The sequence below is a fragment of the Xiphophorus hellerii genome, chromosome 13 (assembly GCF_003331165.1).
Source record: "Xiphophorus hellerii strain 12219 chromosome 13, Xiphophorus_hellerii-4.1, whole genome shotgun sequence".
NCBI lineage: Eukaryota > Metazoa > Chordata > Actinopteri > Cyprinodontiformes > Poeciliidae > Xiphophorus > Xiphophorus hellerii.
Genome location: NC_045684.1, coordinates 25,649,117 through 25,673,065, shown reverse-complemented (window position 1 = coordinate 25,673,065; position 23,949 = coordinate 25,649,117). Strand labels below are relative to the sequence as shown.

General features: G+C 37.4%; 1 protein-coding gene across 1 annotated transcript; it reads right to left on the bottom strand.

The window, feature by feature from the left end:
* Positions 1–1,560: 1,560 nt before the first annotated feature.
* ilf2 (interleukin enhancer binding factor 2) lies at positions 1,561–22,780 on the bottom strand. The gene is made up of 15 exons (XM_032581768.1): positions 22,598–22,780; positions 22,038–22,097; positions 21,521–21,563; positions 19,885–19,989; positions 19,718–19,795; positions 19,531–19,633; positions 19,109–19,174; positions 17,074–17,190; positions 16,552–16,630; positions 16,359–16,446; positions 13,394–13,455; positions 9,691–9,805; positions 9,384–9,474; positions 7,185–7,340; positions 1,561–1,747 (listed from the first exon to the last, which is right to left on the bottom strand). Exons 1-14 carry the CDS (start codon positions 22,600–22,602, stop codon positions 7,189–7,191), a joined length of 1,164 nt encoding a protein of 387 aa, XP_032437659.1. The 5' UTR covers positions 22,603–22,780; the 3' UTR covers positions 1,561–1,747; positions 7,185–7,188.
* Positions 22,781–23,949: the final 1,169 nt, after the last annotated feature.

The window sequence follows — 23,949 nt, the reverse complement described above, 5'->3', positions numbered from 1 at the left end:
TTTTCTATATTTTGAGCTCAGTATAATCAGTTTCTCATGCATCCTTTCTGCAACTTGCCTGTAAAACTGACTTTAAAAAAAAACTTTGCATCACATTAGTCCCTCATCAAAAAGATACAAGGAGTGTTGCTTTGATTCTTTCATGCATGTTTGAAAAATCCTTGAATCTCTGGCAACCATTTGGGGTTGCCTAGATCTTTCTCACCAAGCTTCTCACTCCCATCTCATAGAGAGCTGCCTTTCCCATTTAGCTTCTTCAAATTAGCGACAGCAGCAATTACACACCTAGTGGAGCTTCTAATATCACTGTAACCATTTCTGAATCCAATACTCCGAAGAACATTTGTAAGCAGCTTAATGTTGAAATGTTGTTGAGATGATGTGCTGAAGGTAAAGTGTTGGAAAGAGCAGCTTCTTAAAGAGACAGAGGCCCAATTACAAGACATTAAATTGCAAGGTAAATTTTCTTTTAAGTCATGTTTGATATACACATTACTTTTATAACTGAAGGTTACGTAATTACTTGATTCTGCTATAAAATGGTACTATGATCCTGGAAAACACAATACTGCCCCTAAGTTAATCAATCTGTGGATTATGAAAGTTGCTGTACACTGCATGGGAATCAAAGCGGGTAACTGATTCAATACATTATTTTCTAATGGGATACTTTAGAAATAAAATATTCATAATTCATTTGAAAACCTTGTATCTTGAAAATCTACAAGTGGAAACAATACTTCCTACGGAAAAGAAAGAAAATCCCTTTCTCCCCCATCACGCTTCAACATAATGGGGTGCTGTGGTGGCGGTAGAGTTAAGCACAACCCACATATGGAGGTCAAGTTCTCAATGCGGCTGTCACAGGTTCGATTCGAGGTCTGGCGACCTTTGCCGCATGTCTTCCCCCTTCTCTCATTACCCACTTCCCTGTCAATTCACTATCAAATAAAAGGCCACTAAAGCCAATAAAAAAAAAAGGTTTTTAACATAATAGATTTAATTTTGCACAGTATTGGTGCTGCTAAGCAAAAAACAATTTGCTGTGGGTCAATCAACTGTTGGGCAAAGATTGGATGTTAGCAGTTAGTCTATTATCACTGCACCAAAGACTGTGCTTGTTATGCTAAGGAAACTCAACATGCTGCTGACACTGCCTGTTGGTTAAAACATTGTGTAAGGCAGTGGTCCCCAACCACCGGGCCGCGGACCGGGACCAATTGGTACCGGGCCGTGCAAGAAATAATGAACTGCTTCCGGATCTTTTATTTAGAAAATTCTAAACCGGATTTTACCGGTTACGTCTTGCGCGTAAATTGAGCCAACTTGTAGCAGAATGAGTAACAAAACAACATCGGAACACCCCCCCACCCAGCAAAATTGCGAAGGGCTGACCGGTCCGCGCGACTAAAAAGGTTGGGGACCGCTGGTGTCTCCAGGGTCAGTTAGAAATCCTTCCTTAACATTACTGTACAGTTATGCTTCATTGGAAGCTTTGCTTTGATTGGATGATGCTCCGCTATTTTCATATTTCACTTGTTTCATGAACAAACACATAACCCAATCTGAAAACATGTTTATTCAACTTTTACAAAGACAAATATAAAACCAAATTAAGGGAAAGAAAAACATCTTAATTAAAAGACAATACAGTTCCATTTTCGGGAAATTCTGGCTTCCAACGGAGCTCCTCTGATAGGTTCCTCAGTGTACCCCACATCATCCTTATTAAGATCAGCTAAGTTCACTGTGAATGAAAAGCAGGAGTACAGACGTGGTCATTTTGGAGGGTTCTTAAGGAACCATCATTTAACACAACATGATACTATGACGCTGAACAAAAGCACAAAATAATCCCTTGTAAATTCTATTATAGACCCAGGTACAAAATAGTTTTGTGTAGCTCTATGGTTCTCCACAGAGAGAATATCAAAGATTAAAAAAAGGAATGCTGACCCATACTGTATTTTGAAAAAACAAGACCCCATTCGAAACTAGGGTCTGGTAAACCACCCTGGCAATCTGCGCTAACATACATAAATTGAAATCAGGCAAAAATGTATGGAGTGAAAATAGTATCAAAATACCTGTGCATGTGTAATACTAGAGTTGTAATCAGTGTAAGCATCTTTGTGTGTAACTTTGGATAGCTGTATCTGTAAAACATGATTTGTAAACCCTAACAAGGAAATTTGTGTGCAACTCTGGTTTGAATTCCAGCTTTTTTGCTTGGAGTCTAGTGTTTTTATCCTCTGAATGTCTGTCACTGTGCCAAAGTGGCAAAGATGTTATTTCGTTGGAATTCGGAATATCTCAGCACTTCTTTATAATACTCCAAAATTGTTTGTAGACATATTGTGTATTTTTGTGTGGTACAGATGAGATTATATGGTTTAAAAATGACCACAGGGTGGCGAAATGGTTCGTTGGGTGGAAAAACAGGCTGTCATAGAAGACAGAGCGTCCCAGTGGTCTGCCCTCAGAAGTAAGTAGAAGTTAAACCTGCACGCTTTGATCTCCGTTTATGAGACATCGAGTAATTTTAAATGAGCCCGTCACCCCTTTTACCTTCACTCTGCAGCATAATTATACACTTCTTTTGCAGTGTTGTGGATCATCTGCTCTTTATTTATTGTCAGGTGAAGGCAGTCAGAAAACCATCTGTGATGATAGCAGTGCATGCATATGGTTAAAAAAGCGTTGGCCTGCACCAAATAATGGCAAAAATAGTTCACGTCTTAATGGTGGCACTGCATGCTGGCAAATGCAAAACTTCAGCAATCCAAGAAGGCCATCTTGTTTTGTTTGTTTTCATGTTTCGCATTATTTATTCTATCTCTGTCCTGTCGGTACCTCTATCGATATACATCTCTGTATATAAATTTACTTTGTGTTTGTGTAAATAGGGCACATGCATCAGATAAGACAACAGCTATTTACCTGCAGTTAATTTACTTATTAATTCCTAGTCACATATTGCCAAATATAATGGCCAATTTAATTAATTATAATTCATAAAGTAATATAGCTGGATGTTGGTCACCATCACAGTAACCATATTTTGTTGCTTCAGCAGTAATGAAGGTAGACCTGGACCTGGCAGGAACATCATCTGCTGCTGGACCTTATTCACCAGAAGGAACTGAAAGGGACCTTCTTTATCTATGCTGACTTCTCAGCGTAAATAAAGATTTAGACTAATGTTCACACAGCCTCCAAAATCTTCAGTTCAAACTGTATTTGTGTCTGGATCTGAGTGAAATGCACAAAGACTCCATTTCATCAGCCCTTGAACAAAAAATACTTCATCTGCAAACCAGGACAAACCTGGTATTCTTGTCTTGTCATTGTTCTTGTCAAGTTGATTAACCCCTTAATCCTCACCCCCTAAATCACCAAAAACATCTGAAAAAGTATACCCAAATTAAATCAGCTGCTGTTCTTGAACCATTTGGAGTACATGCAAAAGCTTGGTCTCTTTATGAAGATGACAAGCTAAATTTTCTATTTTTGCAGTCAAAAGTACTTTAACTGTAAGTAGTTTGTAACACACACACAAAATGTTTTTTGCTTCACCCAGATTTTTCATTTTTATTTCTTGTAAATGCACATTGAGTGTTGAATGAAAGGACTGGAAAATGCAATAAATCTGTAGAATAAAGTATTCTGCTCATGGATTTCAAGACTGATCAAGATAGCACAAAAAAGAAATGTCATTTTGGACATGTTTATTTTTGAGGATGTACAGGTGCTATCCAAGTGTGCCACTCTGAGTCTCCATTTGGCATCTCCAAATGGCACAATTGGACAACACCTGATATTAAAACTTCAAATGACTGTAACTCCTCAGTGCTTCAACATACAGTCATCAATAAGGGCTCTAATGAAAGATTATGACCAGAGGAATCCTCTGGTAGATACAACATTATTATAGTGGAAATTACTTATAATTATATAAATAAAATAGCATATCTGGGGGAGTGGGGGAAGTGGGTTAGTGTACAGTCAGACCTCCTCCCCCTTCTTGCAATACGCGGTCTGTCTGTCCGTCCCCGTACTCTAGCCACCCCCTCAGCTTCTCTCCTTCGCCCCCCGTGACCCCTCCTTCTTGCCCCCCCTCAACTTCTCTCCTGCAGATGGTAAAATATATTAGATGGTTTAGATTTTCACAAGACAGCAAATTTGTTTTTCAATTGATATTTTGACAACTAACAGCTAATAAACACATACTTTTTAAAAAATTATATTTCATGCATTTATTTAAAGCACCGCTGCCAAAATAGCCTTCACAGCAAAATATTTTGTTGAGAAAAAATGATTTTTAGTGCTTAATACAGTTAATCTTACGGCATGTGTAAGAGGTATATTGAACACTCTTATTTTGAACAAATTTCTTTATTTTGAACAGGTTTGTGTTAAGGATTTAAAAGTCTTCCAGAAACCAAGCATTGAGACAACAGGAACCAAATGCAGATCCCTCAATGGGGCCTCCTGCTGTGTGCCAGAGCACAGGAGGCCGTAAAATTAGCGTCTCCCCAAGGCACGATCATTTGAGCTTGGGGGAGAGAAGCCTGTTTTGTTCACAGAAGATCAAAAGCCTGCCAGAAACCAACATCTGGGATGGTGTGAAACTTAATACAACATAGAAGATTGAAACCGCTAACATTTAATTTCTAAGACATTTTTCTAAGTATTAATACCATGTTTTGATTGAAGATTGTATTATCTCATTTTAAAACTACTAATCTAGCAAATGATGAATGTATTTGAAAATTGTACTATCTGTGACTATATCGGAATCAAATGGAAATTGTTTGAATGAAAATGTTTTGTTTAGTATTAGAAAATTGCTCAGGATTTATGCTAAACGGGGTTTTACTGAAGATAACCTTTCCTTGAACAAAAAATGTCTGGATGTAAGTCTCTTTGAGAATCTATGTAAGAAGAGACAACGGGAGAGACTTCGGATTTCACAGGTATCTGTGAAATCTTATCTCAGGTTTTCTTTACCCAAATGGCCGTAGAACCACAGGGGGTCAGGACGCAACTGTTCGCTCTTTTGTTTTATCAGAGACCAGATGGCCCTTTGATCTTTGCCGTAAATTAGGGGGAGTTCCTAAGTTTTTCTGATTGTCCAAGGTAGCTTCCAGTTGGTCAACTAAAGGAATGCCTTAATTGAATATATTATACAGGAAAGACACACCTTTAGTATAAGACGTCATGTCAGGAGTAAAAAATTCAGAGAGCTGCCACTATTTTTGCTTTTTTGCATCGGCTCTCTCCAAAGACGCGTCTTTGTTTTGTTTTTTGTTTGTCTTTGTCTTGTCTGTCTTTGTCTGTATAAGGTAAAGAATGCATATCTCTGTTCCTCTGCAGCTTTGTTGATTGATTCATGCGTTGCTTTGTACGGGATTAAACTCTGTGATTCTGTGACGTCAACACGCAGTGTTGTTTGTTTTCACTCTGGCTGCACGTCACCCGCTGAGGACCCGGAGGATTAAGGAAGAGAGAGCCAAACGTTTTGTCCAAAGTTAATTTTAAATTATTCTTCCTTAATAATTTAATACATACAAATTTAATCAACATTAAAATAAAAAATTCTACTTATACATTATGAAGATACAAGTAATTTTCAGGTTCAGTAACTGTCAAAGTCAGGTTTGTCAGTGGCAAACATCTTTGCCTCTTCGGCACAAGCACAGTGACAGACGTTCAGAGGATAAAAATACTAAACTCCGAACAAAAATCAGATGACCCAGTTTTCTGCGAGCAAATAAACGCACCATTTACGCAAGAATCTGAGGCTGTCGGAAGTAGGCCTGTAATGATAAATTTTTCTGAGCGATTGTCTCAAAATTATTGTGATAAACAATAATATTGTTTGAAGACCATTTTAAACTAATGTAATGGTAATGACATAATAATCCAAGCGATATCCTGCCAAAAATAGATACACCTTATTTTCAAAAGAATATTTAACACTGGCACTGGTAAACAAAATAAACAAAACAACCAAAAACAAAACTAAAATTGACTCTCAGTCTTCATTAACAAAAAATGCACTTGAATAAAAACTAAACATAAAATCAAAGTAAATACTGCATTCAACCAAAAGAGTATGAAGTCTGTATACTATATTGCCCTTCAATAATCATTAGATTTAGATAGAGAAGACGGGCATATCCGACAACTTGATGCAATAGCTCACTCCTCCGTAGTTCATGCAGTTCACACTACATGATTTTTTGCCCCGATTTTCCCCTTACGACAATCTTTGAACGACCAACGTTCTAAGATTGTCACTTGCGATAACCGTAACCCATCCTGTAGTGTGTGGTGTGTTGCTTGTGTGTCCCCGATCGAACCCGTTACACCTACGTTTTTTTGTCTGCTAGTTTGTTGCCAGATAACTTTCATTTATCCTGTGATTAATTGATTTATTGTTTATCACGACAGGCCTAGTCGGTAGAGTGAAATGAGTCTCAAAAATCCTTTGCACTCTAACCGAATCTGTGCATAAATGCAGTTTTGTCTGTGTGTATTAGGCGACTTGTGCGTACTTATTAAACATTTGTAGGCGTAGGAGAAGGTGTGAATTCGGAATGATCAGATTTGTGAGATTGAAGTTAAAAAATCTGTGTGCAGAAATTTAACGTTTGTAGAAATTGTAATTGTGTGTGTGTACTTTTATTTTGCATTTGGAATTTCTTAATTTTTGTGTATGCATTTAACCGCATACTTACAAGTACCCAGAGTTAAGAACAAATTTCCTCTTTACGGTTTACAAATCATGTTTCAGAGATACAACTATCCAAAATTACACACAAAGATGCTTACATAGATTACAAATCCAGTATTACACACGCACAGGTGTTTTGAGACTATTTTCACTGCATAAAAATGAAATGGAAAAAAGTGAAAATTATTTTATAAAATATTAAGCTATTAACCAGATTATGAGCGTAACGAAGCTACAACCAGACAAAGGAACACTTACATTTTGATAGGTCAAAAATTCAGTGTTGACCCCATTTCAGAAATTATGAGACTTGTTGGAACAACAAACATTTTTCAACAATGCAGCCTTTTCTGTTGCACTGTATTACAGATTCATTCCCTTCTGAAGACGCAAATGAAAACAAAAGCTGTGTTTTGGTTTCAATATTGTGTCAAGTTGCTCTAACCTTCCTACTCCTGTGTCTCCATGCTCTCATCTTCTCCATCTCCTCCTTCTTCCAGGCCTTCATCCTCCTCTTCTTTTCTTTCTGGGGGTTTCTCATACGCCTTTTCTGATGGAGTGACAATTACTCCATCCCATGTAGACATTTCTATGGCCAAATCTGGGAAAGAACAGTTTAGACTTAATCTTTTGTTTAGATTTGTGACTAAATATGAAATATTCAACTGATTAGCTGAAATAAGCAGTTGTAAGAAAAGCAACTAAAAAATACAACAGATTTTCACAAAAGACCAAAACTCATCCTGAACCTAGGGCAGTATCACTATATGGTCCATTATTTGTAACCAGCTTTTGATTTCCAGTTCTGCAGATGTGGAAAGATGGGTGGTGATGCTAAAGCTTAAAAGGCAGGTGGGTTAAAAGGCAGCAGTACACCCATCCAATGTGGAAACTAACTAGTTACATTTACTCAAGCTACAGCAATTGAATAAAATTTGTATTTGTATGTACTTGGCACTTGTTTTAAAAAACCTGAACTTTTATGGGTACATTTTTTTAAAGAGAAGTACAAGTACTCAATTACGTTTTAAATATCCATTTATGAGTAAAACCTAAAATGGTAAAAAAAAACATCAGAAGAACAATGTCGATCCTTCTGCTGTGATAGTAATCAGTTACTGTGTTTTGCACAGGAGCTGATTGGCTACTACTCATGAGGCATTAACCAAAAAACTAAAGTGCAGTTCAAATCATCCTCTGAGGGAAAAAACCCCCCCATGGAACCAGTTTATCCATCCATCCATCCATCCATCCATCCATCTTCTTCCGCTTATCCGAGGTCGGGTCGCGGGGGTAGCAGCTTCAGAAAAGAGGCCCAGACTTCCCTCTCCCCGGCCACTTCTTCTAGCTCTTCCGGGGGAATCCCGAGGCGTTCCCAGGCCAGCCGAGAGACATAGTCCCTCCAGCGTGTCCTGGGTCTTCCCCGGGGCCTCCTCCCGGTGGGACGTGCCCGGAACACCTCACCAGGGAGGCGTCCAGGAGGCATCCTGACCAGATGCCCGAGCCACCTCAACTGGCTCCTCTCGATGTGAAGGAGCAGCGGCTCTACTCTGAGTCCCTCCCGGATGACTGAGCTTCTCACCCTATCTCTAAGGGAGAGCCCAGCCACCCTACGGAGAAAACCCATTTCGGCCGCTTGTATCCGCGATCTCGTTCTTTCGGTTATGACCCAAAGCTCATGACCATAGATGAGGGTGGGAACGTAGATCGACCGGTAAATCGAGAGCTTTGCTTTATGGCGAACCAGTTTATCTATATTATATTACAGATAAACAGAAAGGTAACAGCTTTGTCATACAGTATAAATTTAGCTTGGTTTATGTTCAAGACTGTGACCATGTAAACATTCTAAATAATATTTTAACAACAAATGTAAATAATATCAGTTTAATCTGGTACCTGTGATTATAATTTGAATTGAAAACAGAGCATCAGGTTCTTAGTTTGAAGTCTGTTACTTAGAACTGCTAGATAGGAAGGACAGTGGACATTTTGGATAAAGGATGTAATGAAAATCAGAACTGCCAGGATTTGAGAAAGAGGAAAATAACAAGAAAGCTTCATAGATGTACGGAAGGATGGAGCAGGTTTGGTGTGATAAAAGACGGATGCTGAGATGGGGGAGATTATCTGTAGAGAACTGGAAAGACAGAAGCTGACAAAAGACATGAGGAATTGAACACATTTCCCAAATATTCATTATGTATGTGTTTGATGGATATCTATAAAAGTTCTTCTTTAATTAATAGTTTGAAACCAATATGTTCTAATTTTCTTTGTGAAATTCACAAGCATAACATTTTACTTTTGAGTAACATTTTATTTTGGCAACTTCACTTGTATTTTACTCAAGTGCTTTACTTTGGTATTCTTTCCACCTCTACAGCTATCTCAACATTCTGTGCAGCTTTAAAGATGTTGTGAAACTATTTGAAAATATTAGCAAGCATTGAACAGAGCAGTAAGGCCATAGTAAAAGTTTCATATGCTTACAGCACATCTGCACAAAATATGTTCTGGTTTGTCTACAGATAATTCTAAATAAAAAATAAACAATTCCAACTGAAACATAATAACAAATGGTCTGTTAAATCAGAAATCCTTCTTGTTTCCAGGAGGCAGCAAAGAAAAGCCATTTTCTTACAGCTGGCATCTCCCTCCATGCCAAGGATCTTTCTGTAACCTCCATGAGAGAGCACCCTTACTAATGTCTGGGCAGTGAAACACACCATGTCCTAAAGAAAAACAAAAGAAACATTATCAGGTTGTCATGTTTCAGTTCTTACTTCTGTTCAGCTGCGTTGTGTCTACAACCGCTCTTGCGGCAAGTTTATTTTTTCTATTTGCAAGATATTTATCTGAATCCTATATTAAGAGAAAATTAAGAATAATAATAAATATTGACCAACATCACAGATGTCCCGCAGTAATCCACAGAGCCAAGCATTTACCTGCTGTTCCAGAGTCATCACTGTATGCACCCTAAAGTTTCCACTTTCACAGGGGTCAGTAATTCCCACAGAGCCAGGAAGAAAGAGACCAGCAGCCAACATTTGAAGGCAACGCCTAAACAAATTCAGAACAATGTTTCTATTTAGACAGATTAATGTGTGCATATTTTGAGAAGCATACACATTTTTGTTACAAAGTATGTCAGTACTGTCAACAAATCCACATAGGGGGCAGCAGATTCTAATTTCAAAGTATGCACATTATGCAGTGCTCATGAAGTGCATAGATAAGTATGTCGTAGAAGTGGAAAAGTGCTTTAGCAACTAGTAATCAGCAAGATCCTCTATACTGAGATTTGCAGTACTCCTCATGTAGGCCCAGCAGTGAAAGTATGAAAACTTTCTGATGAAAAGGCAAACAAATATCTCAAAACAAAACTAAGATTGCATACCTTATTTGCTTGCCAACATTTTAAATTGAATAACCTGAGAGAAAACTATTGACAATTGTGTATAATTAAATATCACACATTTCTCCACATATTGGCGTCCTGTCAAAGAAAGAATACTGTTTCACAATTGTACAGCACAAAGGCTAGCTAATCAGCAGCTTTGGAAAAAGTGTTGTGTTTGTACAATCTTCTTTTACTAACTTTACAGTACTAAGGGCTGTAATGATTCCTCGAATGATTCAAGTACCGCAATTATTAAAATTCCTCAAATCAAGTCAAAGTTTACTTATATAGCACATTTACAACAGCCTCAGCTGACCAAAGTGAATCACACTTTGGTCAGTGTGACCAAAGTGTCACACTGACCATCTACCTGTGATGTTTCACAGGTAGATAAATAATAAAATAAAAAATAAAATTACGTTAGGGTTTAGGGTTGTTAAAATAATAAGACAAATATAAAGTTGGCAAAAACACCAAAAGCTAATAGTATAAATAAAAACCAAACAATACTTAAATTTTAGCTGCAGCAATTTTCTTTCATCCTTGAGGAAAATTACCTGCCTCAAAGTTTTGTTAAATTGTTTTATTATTTAGCACACCGTGTTTCGGTCCGGTGATTACTTCTGTTGCGCAACACTCTCACTTCTGCCTATGAGTTGTTGACGAAAGCTAAGAGATAGTAGCACAAAGTTACATTTTTAAGTTTGGTCCGGGAGTATTTCATCGAGTTATGATAATGTCTGGGTTTTTATTGTTTTTGGGGGGATCAATAAGCATCCTTAAATTGACTAGTGCGATGCATGGTGTATAGCAGCCTTTCTCCTACTGGGACTGCTGCCTGGTGGCCGGTTCAGAGCGAACGGCGAAGAAGATTGCGGTACATTGAACCCTCACTATATCGCGGTTCACCTTTCACGGTCTCGCTGCTTCGCGGATTTGCATCGTGCATTGTGTTCTGCATTCTGATTGGCTAAACAGTCTCTCCGCTTCTTCTCTACCTGTGTGTCAATAACATTGCGGTTTAATATGTACACGTACGTAAAACATCTTGCCAATTTCAACATTCTTTTTGCCCAGAAGAAAAAAGAGCGACAACAACTACCGATAACTATGTTCTTCTCTCGAAAACACACACCTGCACCGCGGGCTTTAAAAGAAAAAGACGCTACAGAGCGGAGTCAGGATGCAGAGGCTCAGTCAGAAGAGCAGTGAAATACACGTGAGTCACTATTTGTCCTACTATACTTTGTATTTTGTTTTCATAATTATTTTTCATTTTCTCCCGTTCTAATCCAATGACTCGGGTCGCGGTGGGGCGGTGCTGATCTCCGCAATTTGAAGCCTTCAGTTCGTATTGATGATTAAAATTATTATTTTACAGTACGGTAGTTATTTGTAAAAAAAAAACAAAAAAAAAACGTTTATACAGTATTTTATTTGTTAAACAAATGCTTGGGCCTGTAAAAAGGTTTTGTTCTATGGTTTCAATGTATTATGGAGTATTTCATTGTATAATAATTGTAAAAAAATAAAGGTTACTACTTCACGGATTTTGCTCATCACGGGTTCTTTTTGGAACGTAACCCCCGCGAAAAACGAGGGTTCACTGTATTTATACAGGTGAGCGGATAAACTAAACAGCTTGCTGCTGCTCTATAGTTGATGCTTAACGCAAGTGTTGCTTTAAGGACAAACCGGAAAATAAATTTAATACCACCCTTGTCGCAAAAAATGGGTGGGTAGAGTGCGTTGTGACTGGCAGATGTGTTTCTGTGTGTGACGAAGGAGCCAAATCCAGTCCTTCATATGGACATAAAAGTTACAAATGGCTTGAAGAGTTCAAATTGACTGAAGATGAATACATACACTAAAGACTTGTGTATAGAAATTGTGTAGACGTGTCTTTGTGAGTCTGCCTTTTTATTATTAAATTGAATATTTCAGATTTTTGTCTATTTTTTTTGTCCAGGTCAACTTAAAAAGTGAGCTATTATTTTTACATAAGACATTTTTATTATGTTAGAAAATTACAGGTTAATTTTCTAAAGCAGTGGTCCCCAACCACCGCAAGAAATAATAAACTACTTCCGGATGTTTTATTTTGAAAATCCTAAACCGGATTTTACTGGTTACGTCTTGCGCGTCAAAATTGAGCCAACTTGCAGCAGAATGAGTAACACAATAAATAAATGAGTAAGACAATAAATAGCATGTTTGATAGAGGAAAAGCCTCTCAGACTCTGAGCTCAAAGCAAGAGCAAGAGAGCACCAAACTATTTGTTAAAATATTAGCCATTTTATTTCACATAATTATTGCGGTAAAAGCCATTTGTTTGTTAAATACTCAATGAAACATATTTACCATTTTTGATTTTTGTTGTAAATGACATATACTAGCAAAGGAACGAGGTAATTAGTCTAAGTTTGTCGTTTATTGAACATTCAGAAATTACAACGGCTGTAATGCGCCACAGGAAAGGTAAACAAAGGTAAAATAACTCGAATAGGTGATCAACTCCTAGCTTTTTACTCTCTCTCTCTTTGCAGTTTAAGCACACCCGTTGCCTGGCAACCAGCTGCCCTGCACAAGCAGAGCAGAGATCATCTTAAAAACTTAACATTCAGTTTGTTACAATATTAGGTTTTCATGTTTGATATTTATTTTGCGACTTTTAGTAAGCGCTCCCTGTACACAGCGGTGGTTGATTAGCTAATTTTAAGTTCCTGCTTTGCTAGTCAGGGTCAGTCTTTGAGTTGCCTTTGTTAATTATTTTGGTAATGGAACCGAAACGCACAGAATTGCACTCCACCTAGTTGAAAAAATAATTACTGAGATTATTATTTTTGTTGGGTCATTAATTTGAACACGTTTTGTTGATTTTTTTATTCTTTAATAAAGTTAAAAATGTTTTGGATCTTAGTGAATATTTTTGATAAGCGCGTCAGAAGATGACGTGCTGGTCTCAGCGTCCTGGCTGCATTCAGTTTGTCACCTACTGCCGAGATTGCCTCAAAATCTCCCCGCGATCGACGTACTGAGCACTCCTGATTTAAAGGGACACGAGGTAGAAGCAAAGGACCCACTGGTGATAACTTGCATAATGTCTTGTACTATCCCCTCCCCATGGAATTTGACATTTATATGCACAATTTGCTATTCCTATTACTACCTGGACATGTTTTAAATATAATTTGAAAATGCTTAAAAAGTGGTGGGAGGTGTAAGAACCCCTTAATTATGAACAGACCTGTAGGCTACATTCAGAGACAGGGGTTGCCTGGATGGGTTGTTCATCACAGCAGAATGACCCTGGAACACAAACATAACATTGCCAAAATAAATATGGAGGAGTGTCTTAGTGCTGTCGATCAATCTATTGTACGCGCTGTTTAGTGTGCCTATGGCCTAACCATTTCAGTTAAATATCACATATTGCTCCACATACTGGTTTCCTGTCAAAGAATGAATCCTGTTTCACAAATGCATGGAACAATGACCAGCTTTGCATGATGTGTTTTTACAATTTTCTTGCGCAAACTGCTTATCTGCTGTCACCAGTTACCATGCTAACTAGCCTGAGCATTTCCAGGCTTCTCCTGGCTATGATTGGTTGTTTCTGACCAAGTTGTGTATATCTGTTATTAGCACAAAAATGGGAGAACGCAAAGGAGCTTAATTTTTTCACAGATGATCTGTCTCGTACTATATTGTCACAACATAGTGACAGTTTCAAAAATGCATGTGAAAAATATTTATTATAAAACTTGCACACTGCAACTTCAAATGTAGGTGATATCGTTCTGTTTTTGAATGTGAAGGAAGAGGAGTGTGTTTTTCTACAAAAAACTACCACCTCAAACAGAAGTTTGCTGACTAACGGACAGCTGGTTGCTTTACAGTTGACATCAACCTTGGGTAACTGAAAAGATTCTCAATGCACACAACTAAGTAGAAACAAACGCATACAATTCAAATGATGTGTTTTGACTTGTATGTCAAAACACATACACTGGGTTAGGTCAGGGGTCGGCAACCAATGGCTCCGGAGCCACGTGTGGCTCTTTCATCCTTCTGTTGTAGCTCCCAGTGACTTCGGGAAATAGAATATTTTATTAAAATTAAATCATTACAAAATTATGAATTAAAATCATTTCAAAATAAATTTCTAAATCTGAAGATTATGGTAAACTTGTAACATTAAAACAAAAGTTTTGAACAGTTTTAGCACCCAAAATATACGTCATGTCCGCCGATGTGCGACAGGCATTCCTGGCGAACCCCACATGTCTGGCAGACCGCATTTTTTTAGCGCACTGATTTATTGACTTTTTGATCCTTGCCTGGAAGATACATCATGAATAAATCCAAGAAAAGGAAACATTCTGAAGATGGCAGAACATTTAATGCTACGTGGACAGATCATTTTGCTTTCACCGCTGATGAAACTGGTTCACCAGTCTGCTTAATATGTGGCGAAAGACTGGCAAACAACAAGAAGTCAAATGTTGAAAGACATTTCAAGAGCAAACACTCTGTCTTTGCTAAAAAATATCCCGAGGGAGAAGAGAGAAAAAAGGCTGTTTCGGAGCTGATGCGAAAGGCTGAAGCGTACGGAGCCCCCTAGGGGACATGGGGAATTTTTTTTCTTTTGCATTACCTCGCAATACTTTTGCGTTCCAAACAGTTAATAATAATAAACAAGTTTTCACTGAGGCTCTGTAAGAGCCATATGAATGAAATAAGTAATTATTGATATGACAGGAGCAGCGGCTTTGACACTTAGGTGTGTCGACGTGGGAGTGACGTCACCAGGTATGAATGGGAAGGATACTGGCTTTGTGTGTATTAAGAAACGGTGAGTGGGGCAGTCAGTCCTTGCAAAGTTTGGAGCATGATCATCAAAATGGAATAAATCAATAATTGTGACAGAACAAAGAAATGGTTTGGAGTTGATTGATACACGGATAGATGAGATTCCCCGAGTTAACCCAGTGCGGTCCTTTACCATCATTAGTTTGTCGTGTTTTTAATAATAAAAACTTGTTAATAGTAAAAACTGTTTGGTGCAAAACACTGATTGAAAATCGATTTATTTTTTACTGCATGTTTATGTCTGTTAAGGCTAAGATGGAGCGGCACTGAAAGCAGCTCTTTAAACCATTTTTATTTCTTTCCTACTTACGGAAGGTTTCTGTTTATATCGTAGGTTTGTGGTGCCTTTCTATCCTAAAGAAAGATATAAAACTTCAGATATTTCACAAAAAGATAGGCTACTAACATTCATGGAAAAACCTCACATAACCATTAAAGCAGAAAATACGGCGCCCACCGTAAAAAAGGCTTACAGTATTCAATTATGCTGCATAACTGACCAGTACAGTATTGAGAGGTAACGCAAAAGTTTTGCGAGGGAACGCAAAAGTATTGCGAGGGAACGCAAAAGAAAAACCTTCCCCATGTCCCCTAGAGGGCTCCGTACCGTACTACGGGACACAGAAGCAGACTGCGCATTTTTTGGTTTGCTTGGTTCGTTCAGTGCCGGTGGATAATATTTGGATAAGTTTTGATTTTTATCTTCTGAATAAGAGGAGGACAGGTGACTGCATTCTGTTTCTATTTTGCCTTCAGTGCGGGTTGGGTAAGTTTCGATTTTTATTTCTTAAATACAAAGACCCAAATAGACAGAGGGTATTTTGTTTGAAATTGAGAATCAAAACAAAGTGTAAAATGCGTTTTGTTACATGCAGAAATAAAATTTTGTGTTCTCTGCAGCAGTTCGTTGATTTCATAAATGCAACATAGTATCGATTTTTGTACAAAGCATATATTGTAGGTTTTATATATATGACGTCAAAATGGGTTGTGGCTCCAAGTGCTTTCTTTTTATTGGGAGGCGGTCCCAAATGGCTCTTTGAATAGAAAAGGTTGCCGACCCCTGGGTTAGGTTAACACCCTAACCCAATGTTTAAATGCTTAACATTGTTAAGCATGTTTTAACAATAGCATGCTTATGTATTTGTACTGCACAGTTTGAATAACAGCTAGATCTGCTATAAGTGATGTCCTCCTACATCACTTGTAGCAGACTTAAGCACAATAGCTTAAGTCAGTAAAGAGTCATGTTTTCACAAGTCAACATTTCAGGAAACACTTTACTAATTGACATGTTTAGAACAATACAGTTTATAAAACGTCAGATCAACGGAACTTACGAGTAGGTCCAGGATCCATGGAGTCAGAGGCTCAAAACCAGGGAAACGAGCCCTTAGATCTTTCAGGAGGCGGATCAATACCTTGACTCTAAAGATTAGAAACAAAATAGGAAAGTTCAGGTGATTGTAATTGTAATGCAGGAGCCAGTACAGAAAAAAGAGCTGTGATGTGTGTTCACAGAAATGTTCCTACGTTGACTGAGAAGCATTCTCTTCAAACCAGCGTGCGTGGCGGATTGCAGCGAGGGCACTCTGTAGAACCTTGATGTCCACTAACACATAGAAAATGTGATTTTTATTGAAGAGTACATCCAACATGCTTCAACAGCCAACATTTAAAATTTTCTTGAGATTCATGACACTTCTGTCTTCTAAGTCTGTCAGAACATTGTGTATGTCATCATAAATTTAAAATAGTGGTTACCAATATTTTTACGTTTAACCAAAACATTGAACAGGCGTACTGTGTAAAAATGTCATACGCTATTTTTTTTCTTCAAATTTATAGAAACACACAGATGTCACCAACTTTCCTTAAGAAAATTATATTTAAAAATTTTCACAAATTTTTTATAGAACAAACAATATGTCAATCATTCTTTTTTAGGTGCTAACTTTGAAATAACCACAATCATTCCCACTGCCACAGCACAAGTAGTCATCCCTGCAGACATGTGTTGGACATGCACATGATGCATGATGTGAATGGTCATACAGTGCAGTTCTGGGTCAAGCTTGCGGAGATTCGGTGGTACGGTGGTGATGAGAATCTTAACAGTGGCATCAGCTGAACTAATCTCAAAGCCCGTCTCATTGGTCAGCATGGACAGCACTGAAAATAGACATACACACATTACATTTAGGGTATGAAACTATTTTACAGTTAATTTAAACTTAATCCTGGATAAAAATCAATAATAAAAAATTTAGTGATGTAGAAAATATTAGAAATACTATCTAGATTCAATATTATACAAAACAGTAGAAGTACCTACATTCTATTTGCAATTTCCTGGTAATAGCAAATATCATCTTTATTTATAGTTCTCAACCCATTTAAAGTAGAACTGGATGATATTATCCATATTTAGAAAAAATGATTCACATTTAACATTGATATACATTTCCAGAAAAGTCTTTACCTATAAACATACAATTCACAGGAACCTTACATTTCCCTAAAGGTCCTGAACACAAAAACTGAGTGTTCCGTCTGTTTCAGATGAGCAGCCCAATCCTGGCATCAGTAGAAACAATTAAGTAGTCCAACAAGAATTAACATGAGTGTTAAGGTAGAGGTGTTACAACAAATCTCCATTTGTTGAGAGCTTAATTGAAAAGAAAAAGAGATTGAGGGGGTTATTGTTAACCAAAGAGTTTAAATAATCAGGACTATTTTGCAGAATCACACTGGAGGAGAGAGATGTCAGCTCATTTAAATTTGAATCAGTTTTTGGAAATGGTTTGTCAGATAATTTTAAAACAAGTTAGAAAACTCAGAACATTGTTGGGCAGCTGTCCATGGCTAAAGTTGATAAGAAACATCAAGCACCAAACAGAGAACCTGAAATCATGAGCAAGGAGCCAACTTGGTCTACAGATTTATAAAAATTAATAACCAACCAGATCCAGTGGTAAACTTTGTTACTGTTATTCCCCCAATAAAAGTCTAATTATTCTGCTTTGCAAAATAGCTTTTATTCTGATCTCTTTCTAACTGTATTTAATGTAATCTTAAATTACTAATATTATTTTAAATGTTGACAATACATTTCCAAGCAGGACGGTGATGCATTTATATGCAACCAAAAGCAGATGCTTATAAAACGGTTACTGCTCTAACACAGCATTGTGGTTTAAAGGGCTGCTCCCAAAGCACAAGTCTGGTGTTCCACAAATCAGCTCAATTGTGCATTCTCACCCTGTTTAGATTGTTTTTTTTCTTTTGAAATCATTTATCACTTTGTGTTCTGGTCGGTATAACAGCATTAAGAAGGTATTTGCAAGGAAACAACTATGCTAAATGATTCTTTGTAATGTTATATTGTGCTATATTGATTAGCACCTTATGTGTTATAAACAAATGTCTGTATATGTGTTTGACAAATTGAAGTGAATGTCCTTTCGTAGAATATTTTTCATTATAGTAAAATTCATTTTTGATCTATGGTCTCTGTTTTTTACTTCTATTTATTTATCTTGTAGTTACTTTTATTTTAAATTTATTGTGTGATCTCTGTATGGTATGTATTTTTGTTGTCTATGATGGATGTCAGGACCTCAGGAAGTGCAGATACAGTTAATAGGAATCCAAATAAAAGACATAAGGAAAGACTGTGTGAGCAGATTTTTGGTAACATGAATGTCATTTTTTTCTGAAATTATTGGTTACTGGATGTATTGTTTTTTTGCTATTGTATTCACAGGTGTAATCTACTTTTACATAATAAACTTTGTTTTTAAGCCATGCTGGTTAAAATGTATTGCAACTGTTGGACAAAACTGGGAATATAGCTGATAGATGCAAGGTTTGTTTTTTTATCGTCCTGTTTTTGAAGAAGTCTGAATCATGGTTTACCATTACATTACAAGGCTGGAGGTTTTAGGTGATAAGTAACTTTGAATATCACAATGTGTATTAACCAGTGGCTTTAAAATGTATTAAACCCACAACTTTATGAAAAAGCCTAGGAAAGGACTGTAGCAAATACCAATGATTGATACAACCCTCTCTTTTCCACTGACTTTACCTTCTGTGGGGTCCTGGGTGCGAAGGGTCTCCACAACTTTGTTTCCAAGAGCAGCCACTGCCTCCACTGTTTAAGATTAATACACACATATTACTAAATTACCTATGGCTTCCCATAAAAACTCTTGATTACCATATAGCGATGATTAAAAGTTTGACATTTTTAGACTGAACTTATGGAGCTAAATTACTCAAAAAAAATTCACAAAGCATACCACAACATTTGTAAGTGTACAACATGCGTAAGAAATACAAATATTTTTTCAAAGACATTCAGACTTGGAAAATACGTAGTGATAATCAAACTGCAGCCTGCATAAGAATCCTGAAGCCTTAATGACTCAAAGGTAACACTGGAGAAGTGATACATACTGAATAAGCAACAAAGACAGCTTAAGTTCTTTCACTGTAACATTTACTCACGTGTTGGGAGGATCTTTAGGATGACAACCAAGTCAGCAACATTATGTCCTGTCGTCATAGTGCCCTTCTTGTATGAGCCAACCTGACGGACCTCTTCAATTTGCTATTAAGTGTTGCACAGAGATTTTATTTTTTTTTGTTTTGTTTGCAAAAAATAACTGATCTACATGTAAGATGTGTTACCTACCACTTCGAAGTTCCCAGGTGCTACAATCAGGTTGTCGATGACATTATTGATCTTTGTGACTAAAGATAAGATGGAGGACTAAGAGATACAGAAAAGGAAGGCGGTCAGATTATCAGAGAGCATGATGTCTGATTAAAAAATTTTATAGTACGTTGACAGGGGCAGACCTGCTCTGCAGGTGTGGGGCTCAGGTCCTGGTTTCTCTTCAATAGACATTCGCTGAAAGCAGTTTCGTCAGGCATAGGCTTTACTCTGGGGAATGCCATCTCACACTGGTGCCAAACAGAAACCTGCTTCAGTACTCATAGGTGCTCATCAATGCTTCTACTTCACTAACAGCTTATTGTAATTGTTGGAAAAGACAGTTATTGTGTGATTAATGGTGATCATTGTGTAACGCTATGCAATATGGTATTGCAGTAGGTCAGTAAGACCGTAGAACCCATTTACATCTAAATTATATGTAGATACACTGCCTGGCCAAAAAAAAAGTCGCCACCTGGATTTAACTACGCAAATAGGTACAAGCCTCCTATTGGATAAGTACTGCATAGGCGATTATCTTTCAGCTGGCAACAAGTTATTTAACCCCAGCTGATGCAATGAGTAACTCCTCATTTCTTAAACAACCATGGCAAAAGACACATCCTGTGGTCGTGGAAAAGACATTAGTCTGTTTAAGAAGGGTCAAATCATTGGCATGCATCAAGCAGAGAAAACATCTAAGGAGATTGCAGAAACTACTAGAATTGGGTTAAGAACTGTCCAACACATCTTTAAAAACTGGAAGGATGGTGGGGAACCATCGTCTTCCAGGAAGAAATGTGGTCGGAAAAAAATCCTGAATGATCGTGATCGGTGATTACTTAAACGTTTGGTCAAATCAAATCGAAGAAAAACAACAGCAGAACTCAGGAGTATGTTTAATTGTGAACGCAAAAGCATTTCCACATGCACAATGCGAAGGGAACTCAAGGGGTTGGGATTGAACAGCTGTGTAGCCGTAAGAAAACCTCTAATCAGTAAGGCTAACCAGAAAAAAAGGCTTCAGTTTGCTAGGGAGCATAAAGATTGGACTCTGGAGGAATGGAAGAGGGTCATGTGGTCTGATGAGTCCAGATTTACCCTGTTCCAGAGTGATGGGCGTATCAGGGTAAGAAGAGAGGCAGGTGAAGTGATGCACCCATCATGCCTAGTGCCTACTGTACAAGCCTGTGGGGGCAGTGCTATGATCTGGGGTTGCTGCAGTTGGTCAGGTCTAGGTTCAGCAACATTGTGTGCCCAAAGAATGAGGTCAGCTGACTACCTGAATATACTGAATGACCAGGTTATTCCATCAATGGATTTTGTCTTTCCAAATGGAACGGGCATATTCCAAGATGACAATGCCAGGATTCATCGGGCTCACATTGTGAAAGAGTGGTTCAGGGAGCATGAGACATCTTTTTCACACATGGATTGGCCACCACAGAGTCCAGACCTTAACCCCATTGAGAATCTTTGGGATGTGCTGGAGAAGGCTTTGCGCAGTGGTCAGACTCTCCCATCATCAATACAAGATCTTGGTGAAAGATTAATGCAACACTGGATGGAAATAAATCTTGTGACACTGCAGAAGCTTATTGAAACAATGCCACAGCGAATGCGGGCTGTAATCAAAGCTAAAGGCAGTCCAACAAAATATTAGAGAGTGTGACCATTTTTTGGTGGCGACTTTTTTTTTGGCCAGGCAGTGTATGTAGATTTGCAATCTACATATAATGTCCATTATCACTGTGCAGTTATGGCATTTCCATCACTTACCACATAAAAATCAAATGGGATGTGTGGGACAAATGGGCGATATCTAAATAGTAAAAAAAGAAAGTAAGAAAACATTAGCGGTTCTACATTTGCTGTAGAAGTAAACATCAGAGCAAATATTCCAAAGACCAAAGAGACAGCAAACTCAAATTGTGGCAGTTTCAGCTAGTAGTGGACCTTCCGGAGCCAAATTGAATATAAATATTTTATTTCCAACAAATTAATGAAAATTAAAAAAAGAAACGAAAACAAAAATACATATAGACAGGCAGGTTTTATTATAGATAGATATGTTGTTTTTTCATCAAGTTATTTACAATGCAATAAACATCAAGTCATTCAATCACATCACCATGCAATGAAACAATTATTCCCACCATCAAGTTTGCAACTTGTACACTCTTTGGCCCGTAAAATTTCAGATGCAAACCTATTACACAATTTCCGTGAATCTGATCAGTGCACCGTTTCTAAAATATTTATAATGTACACATTTCTTATTTAACAACACACTCACCCCTGAACCAATCCTCCACGGCCCCCAAAGCGGCCCCCTCGGCCTCTGCCGCGGTCTCCTCTGTATATTAACACAGAAACATGTTAGACAATCCACAGGAAACACATGTAGCTAATGTTAAACTACTAGGACGAAACGTTGGCAATGCATTTTGAGAAACACGCCAATCATTAAGTTAAACATAGTAAAATAAAATTCGGTTTTAAAACTGTAACTTTTAGTAAAAAAATAAATAAAACGGGCAATTCATTAGTTCGTATAAAAACTGTCGTATTTAAGGCACTGCGTCAATCTAAAAGGATGTTAATAACTACAAATAACCTACTGCACACCATAAAACAACGGATCGAGGTTCAGTGAAGAACTGATTCTTTTCTTTGGAGTAATTCTAGGTTAATGTTGCTTCATACATTAATTACAGCGCTCACTTCTAATTAGCCTCCAGCTGCGCAAGCTAAACCAAGCTAGGCTACTTAGGTAGCCTAGCTTAATCATCTATATCAGTAAACAAACTGCTCCTAAGGCATAAACTATATCAAACAGAATTTAGTCATAATTACCTCATTGCGTACGACGTTTTGACTATTGTAGTAAAAAATAAAGAGAGAACTGCTATCAACAAATTTTATGGTTGAAGCTACCACAGCACCCAATGCGTTACTAGCACACAAAGAGTTCCGATTTCTTCTTTTTGTTTAATGGCAGTTGGCAAAGCAACGTTTTCGCCCATTACCGCCACCTACCGGAATTGGGTGTGGATCGGGTCTCTAGATAAAATAAATATTTGTAAAATAGACAAAAATCAATATTCTTCCCATTCACTTCGTCTTTTAAATGTACTTGAACAAAAAGAATAATATCCTGAACTGAAAACTTTGTTCTAAAGGTCTTGCATGTCCAGCTGCAATTTGTTAGTTTCGACCGTATACTGGGAGCAAACAATACATGATCCACTGTCTCAATGTAAAATTTTATTTTGGAAGTATAGAATAGAGGACTGAAAATGACAGAAATAAAAACAAAAGCAGTAATACATAAATTGCACAATAAATAAATCAATACAAAAAAATAGACCAATTAATTTTAAAAAGGAGGACTTTACCATATTTTATACACTTTAGCTGATCTTCATATTTATTTTTTCAGTTTAGTTCAAACAAATTATATACTTACACACATACTATAAATAAAAAATATATGTTTTTAACATTTTTTTAATGTTTTTCCTTAGACACGTTTATAATTCTATCTTTTTTTCCATTTTATTTAGTTTTCTTCCCACGTCATTTATTTTCATTTGTTCTTTTTGATTTTTCTGTCTCCTCTTTTTACATTTCGGCCTCGTTATCCAAATGAGGAGGGGTGGATGTCGTAAGCCTTCAACTTCACTTATTGGTTGATTAGCAATAAATAAAGCTTGAGCCTGTGCCCCAAGTGCCCTTTATTGGGTTTATATTATTTACTTCTTGTACTTTTTTTCTTAGATTTTTAAAAATGTTTTTATCTATGCAAGAATATAGCAAAAATAAATTAGTCTGGCTGCCCTCAGTCTAATAATAACTGAACAGTGCCTCTGCCTCCGGATTCATGGGTAGCACAGAAAGTTAGAACACCTGTTCCATGGTAAGGAGGGGGAAAGAACTCTGTCCCCTCCTCCTATGAGAAAGTATTTTTTTTTCCAATATACCTTGGCTTGTGAATAAAAACATAGGTCTGATATTGAAGTTAGAAAAACGTTTCTATTATTTTTGGTAATTGTCAATCAATAGCGGAAAACCCTCCTTCACCCAAACACAGACCCTGTCCCAATACTCGCACACAAACCCTCATTCCACCCTTGTGTCCTTCAAATGTCCTTCAAATTCATGTTGAAGGGTTTGAGTGCACAGTGTGTCCCACATTGTCCACATCC

Excerpts from the sequence above, each read along its gene's own strand:
- ilf2 (XM_032581768.1), bottom strand. Across the intron at positions 13,456-16,358 it reads CATGGATCCTGGACCTACTC|GGTCATTCTGCTGTGATGAA; the intron begins GTAAGTTCCGTT and ends TTTGTGTTCCAG. Across the intron at positions 9,475-9,690 it reads TGATGACTCTGGAACAGCAG|GACATGGTGTGTTTCACTGC; the intron begins GTAAATGCTTGG and ends GTTTTTCTTTAG.